At 46.1% G+C, this 9,119-nt stretch overlaps 1 protein-coding gene across 1 annotated transcript; it reads left to right on the forward strand.

The window, feature by feature from the left end:
- Nucleotides 1-373: 373 nt before the first annotated feature.
- Nucleotides 374-1,516, forward strand: si:dkey-202l22.3 (7 transmembrane receptor domain-containing protein). Its single transcript, XM_036536623.1, has one exon. The coding sequence runs from the start codon at nucleotides 374-376 to the stop codon at nucleotides 1,514-1,516; it is 1,143 nt and encodes a 380-aa protein (XP_036392516.1).
- Nucleotides 1,517-9,119: the final 7,603 nt, after the last annotated feature.

Below are 9,119 nucleotides of genomic sequence, written 5' to 3' on the forward strand. Positions count from 1 at the left end.
ATTGTCGTCTTAACGCTTAATGATTGGTTTGGTTTTCTTCTTTGTTTCTGATAACCTAAGCAGAAGAGAGAAAGGCACAATCATATTCACTGTCTCTCATAACCAATTAAACTAACCGATTGCTGGCTGTTACCTATTGTTTTTCTGTGTTGATTAATCCTAATTGCAGTTTGACCACAAGTGGATAGTTGAGGGAGTCACGCCTGTGCTTTGCATTTAAAAGGTTCTCATCTCTATTCCAGAAGCGCAGAAGCATGGTTCCCTGAACAGCCACCACAGGTGGTGCAGAGCCTCCGCATGTGGAGAGGCACTGTAAACTCGCCTTTTTATCTTTGTATATCTCCCTGCAGGAGCGGCGCCTTTTTGAGCCCAAATGGATCCACTGTTGGAGCAGGTTCTGAGCCGGGCCAACAGTACCCCAGGAGGCGGCCCCTTTAACCACAGTGACCCGCTGGACATGTTCCCTGGCATGCAGCTACTCCTGCGCTTCAAGCCACTCTTCGTGCCTCTCTACTGCCTCCTGGTGGCTGTTGCATGCATTGGCAACGCCTCCTTGTTGGTCTGTATCCTCACGGACAAGAAGCTGTACAACGCCACCAACTTCTTCATCGGCAACCTGGCGGCAGGCGACCTGCTGATGTGCCTGAGCTGCGTGCCTCTGACCGCCTCGTACGCCTTCGACACCCGCGGCTGGGCCTTCGGCCGCCCCCTCTGCTATCTGGTCCCCCTGCTGCAGGCTGCCACCGTCTTCGCCTCGGCGCTCTCGCTCACCGCCATCGCCGTGGACCGCTACGTGGTGGTGGCCCACCCGATCCGGCGCCGCATCTCCCTGCGGTGCTGTGCGGCGGTGGCGCTGGCCGTGTGGGCGCTGGCGCTGGCCCTGGCCACGCCCCCGTCCCTCAACACCCGCTACCTGGACCTGCGGCCCAGCGGGCTGGAGCTGGTGGTGTGCGAGGAGTTCTGGCCCGGCGCCGGGCGCATACGGCTGCTCTACTCCTGCTTCATGCTGCTCGCTTCATACATGGTCCCCCTGCTCTCAGTCAGCGTCTCCTACTGCGCCATCACCACCCACCTGCGCCACCGCTACCTGCCCGGCGCCCCCTCCCACAGCCAGCAGCGCTGGAACAAGAAGAGGCGCAAGACCTTCTCCCTGCTGGTGGCCTCCGTGCTCGCTTTCGCCCTCTGCTGGCTGCCCCTGCAGGCGCTCAACCTCATCCTGGACCTGGACGGGGACTTCCGCATCGTGGGCAAGCACTATATCAACGTGCTGCAGGTCTCCTGCCACCTGGTGGCCATGAGCTCCGCCTGCTACAACCCCTTCATCTACGCCTCGCTGCACAGCAAGCTCCGGCTGCACCTGCGCGGCTACCTGCGCCCCCGTCGCCGGCAGCAACCCAGCGGGCTGCTCTCGCTCCACGCCTCCCGCCACAATGCCACCTGCCTCAGCCTGGTGTCTGAGCTGCCGCCCAAGGAGGGCCGTGACACGCCCCAGCCCTGTGCCGACAACTCACTATGATGCCCAGTCCGTAGCACCCGCCACCCTCACCTTCAGCACTAATGACTCCGCGATAGAAGGAGAGATGTAACATTCTTGATGTGACCCTGGCCAAATGACAACGGCCATGTAAAATTGAACATAATACGTTCGTTAAGCAGAGACTTTGTGTTGTTCCTCTGTTTTAGGTAAAATACGAGTGGCACACTGTGGCATATGCTGCCCAAAGTGACGTGCAGGAGTTGACGTTTCACCTTTTCTTGCTCCTCCCCTGTGGGACTGACCCTCTTTTGAACCCTCAACACTCAGACCGGATTATAAACTGTACAGTTAATAATTACGTGCACCGACAGCTATCCGCCCGGAGTCACAGATTAGCACATTGCTCACGGCAGCCTGTGCCATTATGGCAGTCGCTGTGACTCCACTCGATAGCCACACTGCGACAAGCGAAATGTTCATTGTCTCAGGGCTGTCAGCACCCAAGTGTGATCTCGTACAGGCAAGTGGATCAAGTGGCAATTCCGTGGGGAGGAAACAGCTCTCCCAATGAACCGTAACACACAGGTTATGAGCCTTTTCCTCCAGTTAGGCAAAATTTACAATCTCAGCCTTGCGCCTTGCAAGGAAAGCTGCTTTGGTCCCTTTGGCATATCTGCATGGTTTTGACAGCACTGCTTTGTCATGTTAAATTGTTCAGGATCACGCCATACAGATAGCAAGCAGGACAGTATCCTGCTGAAATGACAGAGTCAAGAGTGTGCGCTTTCCCCCTGTAGACCACAAACACATCCTCTGCTCAAGGGCTTCTGATCCTCCTTGAGATATAAACATAATTACCTCACCAAAACAAGTATTTGGATCAAATTGACTTTTTATAATTGTGAGCCTCCAAGACTGCTTACACAAAGTAGAGGGGGTTAGTGGATTATTATCTTGATGGTCCTTGAAAAAGCACAAACAGCACAGTCTCATCTCACCAGTGTCTTACTTTCCCTGGTGAACTATCAGCTAATAGATAGGCAGCCAATAATCGGCCATGCAGTTGTGTTGTTTGACATCCCGCTGCATCAAATGTCTGGTTGTTGTGCATTACAGTCCCATTGGGAGCAATTAGCAACAACCCCACTCACCGCAGTTTGAACTATTCTCTGCACCCAGTGTCAGTAGGCTTAAAGGTTTCCCAAACCTCATACAGTAGCATCAAAGCCAGCAGAGAAATCTTCGAGAAACTTGAGACTTTCCAACGTCCTACTTTCCTGCTTTCTCCTAACAGGGTAAGCCTTGAACCTTCGCACCAATGTTCATGCATGTCTGGGGAATGCCTGGTGTACCCATAATGCACCTCATTTGTGAGTGTGGCAAAAAAAAAAAAGTCTACCCAGCTACATTTTTTTCTGAGACCAAGCTGCTTCCTCTTTAACAAGGTTTTTTAGGCAATCAACTTCCGCTATCTTTTGGTCCCATGACGCTCTAGGTTGAGCTGACTTCAGGGTGACCCGAGTATTGTGTGGGAACGGATCTCAACGGCCTCTAATCATCACTCACGTTGCTTTCGTCATTGGAAATTATGTACAGAAACAAGCTTAGTAGCAGCCTGCTTCACTTGTTTGACTGCATCAGCGTGTATGATGAGTTTTGACAAACAACAAATGAAATGGGGAAAGAGAAAGTTTCACTGCAACACTCTCCGAGAGGTGTTAGATTGGCTTAGTTAGATGCGCATGGTAAGCTGTAAACATATTTGAACCCCAGCCTAGCTTTCAACACACTGTCAGTAGACATTGCTATTAAGAGGGAAGGCGTCCACCCATGTTTGCTGCCCCAACTGGGCGATCAGTTGAAGCTAATTGTGTGAGTGTGTTTTATAAAACTTGCCTGTGTTACCCTTCTTTTCACCAGAGTTGCAATGACTGCCCTGTGCCCCATGCATAGTTTATGAATATGGTACACTTTATACACAGTGAGTACAATTCAAAAGCCATTTTCATAAATCTTTTCACAGTCAGCAATGCCAAAACCCAAATACAAATTAAGTTGCATTTACAGTACACTGGATGGTGAAAGGCTGAAGAAAAGATGAAAGCGGCCCACACACAGTTGACACACACACACTGCACCAAACTGGAAATACACTACAAGTAACTTGAGAGCTCAATTTGCGCAAACACACTCACACACAGGGCAGCTCTAAACCCCATCATAACCAGAGTGTCATAAAATGTCAGTTGCTAATATGGTTGGTTGCTATGGTTTTGCATCGTGTGGTGTTATTATAGCTGTACAATTACTGAATTGGCTTCCTGTATCATTGTGAATAAAGTAACTGTTTCAGTATGGTGACCTCAGTTATCTTCTCTGTTGATAGTCAGCTCATTATTATGAAACAGCAGGAATGAACATGTGAATTGTTGGCTACTCATCACAATTTTTCTGCTCTGCATCTCTCTCTCTCTCTTTCTCTCTCCATCACTTACAAGTGTACACTTTAAATGGACCCTGTATATTAATAACTGTAAATGACAATATATCTATAACTCTGTACTAAGAAAAAATAGCATCAAAAACTTAAACAGGCCTATCCGTCTACATTATGCTCATGCATAGAATTTAAATGGATCCTGAATTACATTAATAAGGACATCATTTTTCCTCTTCGTGGGTGATTATCCAGTCTCTGGGCTATCCTACAATATGCACCGTAGGACCCAACTTAAAACAAAGGTGAGAGCATTCAATGAACCAACGCAATCCTCACAGCAGTTGATGATGCCAGCATTCTGAATGAGTGTACATGCTAATTATTGCATTTAGCCACCCACTTTGACACTAATCTGATTTAAGACAGCCAGGAAGCCGCCCGCCCAATTTTCCCCCGCAGAAGCCGAAACACATAAACAACCCGTTCCAGCTAATGGTTTTACGGAAATGCCTGTGTTTTTGTCCAATTAGCGACGGGAATGGATTTCTCACAGCATGCCACTGGCACTGGGACTGTGAGCATGCCCCCCCCCCCCACCCCCAAAAAAGGCCCAGTGGAGTGAGGATCGTTGGGACAGGAGGGTCCATCGTTTTCGGTCCATCGTTACACCGTTGTCAACTGTTGCCATAGATACAGGCCTTCTCCCAAATTGCTCCCTAACTATGCAGCAATTCATTGCTTTGAATGTCAGCCATTATGTTGAGTGTTCCGATTCCTAATTGCATGCGTCTCATACTTGTTGCACGTACTACGGTAGCTTACTCTAATACGTCATAGTCAAAGATCGAGTCACCATACCCACACAGGACACCCGCCAACTTTTCTCCCAGTACAGATAAGTAAGATAATGCAAGCACATTTTATTATATTTACATTCCAAAATTCATAAAAATAAGTACCTTACAAAAAAAGAGTTAACATTGCTCCGCAAGTATGCTCTTTACCAGTAGCCCTTTGTTGGCACATTATTCTATTTAATGATAATATTTCATTGCCTATTGGCAGATCCTCATTGTCAAGTCAAGTCAAGAGTCAAGAGAGATTTTATTGTCAGCCCATCCACATACAAGTATACAGTAGGGTTGAAATAACGTTTCCCTGGGACCCATGGTGCTACATTCAGTCAGTGAATAAATACACAACACAATAAATAGACAAAAAACAAGACAATAAATAGACAAAGTAACAATACAATAAATAGACAAATATCAAGACATTAAAAGGAAAAAGTGGAAGGCAGTGTGCAAGTAAATTGTAAACAGAATTATACCTTTATAAAGTGGTAACCCTTTTATAGGCTGTGAAATTACAGTTACAGACTATATCCTACATACAGTAGTACACCACACATCATTTCCTGTTTAGGCTTTTAGAGGGTAGCAAGCAGCCTATATCCTACATACTGTACAGTAGTACAATTCACTTCATTTCCTATTTAGGCTGTCAGAGCAAAATAAGCAATAGAGAGATTTCAGAATACAGGATTCCAGTGAGCACAGTGGAGTCTAAGAAGGACTGTACACTGCATAGTTATTGTTGGTGCTATGACCTGCTTGATCCAATCAAAATATATATGCGCTCTGCATTCTTGGTTGGAACACATGAATCTCTGATGATATATGATAGTGCCTCCTGTTTAGATGTTCCAATCTCTCCCATCATCACCTCCACAAAACACAGCAGCTCATCCTGTTACTCCCAACAAGGAAACACCTGAGGCTCTACGTTTGGACCGGGAAACCCGAACAGTGGATGTATAAGCTTTTTTTTTCTTTCAGCTCCTGCCCCTCATCTGTGACACAAACTTAATTCTTCACCCAGTAGCAGCCGAGCTGTAACCATGACAGCCAGCCTCCGTTCCCCACAGCTGGCACAAACACAACACACTTGTGAGTGCGTCACATTTTCATTACGGTCCAATTCAGCCCGGTTATTGACTTACCAGCAGGACGGGTCAGCTCATTGCGTGGGGCCATAATCAGATATAAGGGTGCGGCGTGAAGCTGACTGCTGATGAATTGAGCTCAAGGGGCGTTCACAGGGCACAAAGACGCCCCTGCGAAATCCTTGCTGACAGATTTTTTTTTTTCCACCCGGCCGATCTCGGCTGAAGGTCACCACTACAGACTGTGCATGACAATGGTGCGTTTTGACTTTTTTCCTTTCTTTCTTAAATCCCAATCAGGCTGGACTGCTGTAGCCTACAGTGTCACGGCGGTGGTGCTAAAAGGCTTCCTGAAGCGAGATTTTCATGCCGGCGGCTTTGCGCCAACATTAAAGGTCATATTAGGCTTGTTGATTACAAGAGGCACAGCACCCGCAGTGTCTGATGTGTCCTCTTTTGTAAACCTCAAATCGGTAGACCAGCCAATGAAGCGCTGATTCTCTGTGCTCATTGTCCTACCACTTAACGAGACCATGCAGCAGAAGAAATAAAATCATCTGAACAAGAGTGTCTTTCAGCAATTTCTTTGTTTTTTATTCCCCGTGAGGAAAAAAATGACAAGCCATCTTTAATTCCAAACGTGCCCAGTTTGTACGCAATGAAATCTACTCAAGTAAATCATAAATTGTCACTTGAAAAAGAATCACCTCTTTTTCCTGAATTTCAGCCTCTGCAATGAGGTACACAACCTGGCATCTTCTTGGTCATAGAGGTCATATGATAAGCTAAACACAACAGTAAACTAGAGTCCCAGCATGTGCTGTGGAATTCACACTGGGGGTTTTGGGAACACACCTTGAAAGTAAGCTGTGTGAAGTTAAATGTTACCATTTAAAGAGCAGCAGAGCCTTATGCACCCTTACACAATGATGTAGTCATTACACACAAAGGACTTACACAGCCACTCACATGAACAAAACGGTTCTTTTACTCTATTGTCAGATAAGCAAAGCAAACCGGGCAACCAAATCCAATCAATTGGAGACAGTGCATTGTTCCCCATCTTCAGAAACACTTATGTATACAATTGCCCACAATGTCATGGTGGTGCTGGATGCATGTAAGGACTGGATGGCTTTGATCGAAACAAAAACAACATGTATGAGTACATTTACATAACTTTGCATCCTTAATAAGGCTGATAAACACATCAATCCAAGAGTCACTTGTTTTTTAAGTGCTGGAAAACCGCATTAGACTTCGGAAAGAAAAAAAAAACAACAAAACACAAGATCTATTTTTGCATAATTTATTCAAACAGGCTCACAAATTAGTATGCAAAAACCACAATTAAGCTCCATTATGCCGGATATGCCCATCATGTACAGCGATTAAGGAGGATTCCAAGTACTGTTGAATGAAAGATCTCAATAGGACCCTTTGGCCTCAAAACCTCCCCTTTACCTGATAACCTGGTTCCAAGCTCATGCAAATCTTTAACATGCCTCTCTATGCTGCTGAAAGAAGCTTAGCAGATTTGCCTTCTCCAGGGCAATTCAAATGGTTTACATCTTACATATTATTCATTTGTACATCTGGGGGTTTCCTGAAGCAATGCAAGTTAGGCCCATTAAAATAGCTGTGCTGTAACTAGGATTCCACCCTGCAACCTTTTGGTTCTGTGTAGTTCTGTGCAAATCTTGGCTGCATGCCTTCCTCAGCCTGATTCTTTCTAGCAGGTGTACACTGGCTTCTTAAGTGTATTTCTGGCCATTTCCTGTTCATGGCATCAGACACTTATGAAGTGTTTATTTTTTTCTTCATATGTCTGTATGTGTGTTATTCTTTACAATTGATTTTGCGCTCATTCTTCTCCTTGCATTTACACTGCTGCTTCATACGTTGATACGTTGTTGCATGAACTTTGGATACCTCACATCTTTTTTGGCCACAGGGCCTTGGATGACTAATCTCCACTCATGTCCTTTACTGCTGGTGGTACACAGGTGGGCTTCACTTCTTTCTGTATAATATGGTTATATACCTGATGCTCTGATGAAGGTTTTCCGACCAAAAGCTCAGTTAATTAAATTAGATTTGCAAGGACCACAGTGTACGGAAGTCTTATTTATTTCATTCTATTCCTGCAATCACTACTCCACATTATCACCGTGGCAACCAGGGGAAAAAACAAGAATAATCGAAGGACATAGAGAGCACTCTATTTTTTTTAACAACATAAAAGCTGCCTCACAAAGGAGCCCACTTTGGCAGCATTCATTCGAGGTAATCTTTTAGCAAGAATCCATTTGTTGAGCTCAGAATTTTTTCACAATGCCGCACAATTGAACTAAACCGGTCTCAGGCCAGCAATCACAAGAGACGTGTTTGCCAATTAACTTGTGCCTGAACAATGCAGGCCCATTTTGACTGCGGCGTCCAGATGTTTTCACATCGGACGTTAATTCAGGAAGTCTAGTCACACGGCCGCCGGGGGGTGGTGTATTATGCGCGGATGAGACGTGACTTGAAAGGGATCCGCAGACCGGCCTTCTATGGCTATCGCTCATCCTCGTTCACTCTCCGCTTCAACAGCGCGGTGTCATTGTATATAAATATCCAGTGGACCCGAGCTGCCCACTATTACTCAGGAGGCCGTGGCACCTCCCTGCCTCTCTGCCAGACAACCATCAATAAACAGCAATTCAGGGACAGAAGGCAGCTTGGGCCTGACAGGAGGGTAGCGTGTTCCCAGTCGGAAAATCGATGGCTGGTCCACGGAGCCAAACGCATGAGAGATCCTGTCACATCAGCTCACCGGGCATTACCTGGGCATGCTAAACGGACTCTGTCCTTCTGATCGATGTTCATCTGGATTTTATCGGCACACATCTGCTCTCTTTTCATACCCCATTCTATAAAGTCGGATCAATTTATTTACTTGTGGGAATACCATTTGCACGTGGGAACACCCTTCATTTGGTCAAATATCAGCAAGGGCTTGGAAGTAAACTAACTTGTCCTAAATGGGCTAGTCTGCACTGGGAACTGCTGTGATTATTCCTCAGAAAAATCGGTTGTTATGCTGATCGTTTTTATGTTTTTATTCAGGAAAGAATGTGAGAAGTTGTTGGCTATGATGCTGAGAAACCACAGGGGTGTGTAAAGGTTATCATCACCCCAGGGCCTCAGAGACAAAAAGGCTACAAAAACAATAAAGAGACTGTCAAAAAGAAGCCCCCCTAAGGAGTGTGACA

The sequence above is a fragment of the Megalops cyprinoides genome, chromosome 9 (genome assembly GCF_013368585.1).
Source record: "Megalops cyprinoides isolate fMegCyp1 chromosome 9, fMegCyp1.pri, whole genome shotgun sequence".
NCBI lineage: Eukaryota > Metazoa > Chordata > Actinopteri > Elopiformes > Megalopidae > Megalops > Megalops cyprinoides.

Coding starts and splice junctions, on each gene's coding strand:
- si:dkey-202l22.3 (XM_036536623.1), top strand. CDS start 374: ATGGATCCACTGTTGGAGCAGGTTCTGAGCCGGGCCAACAGTACCCCA.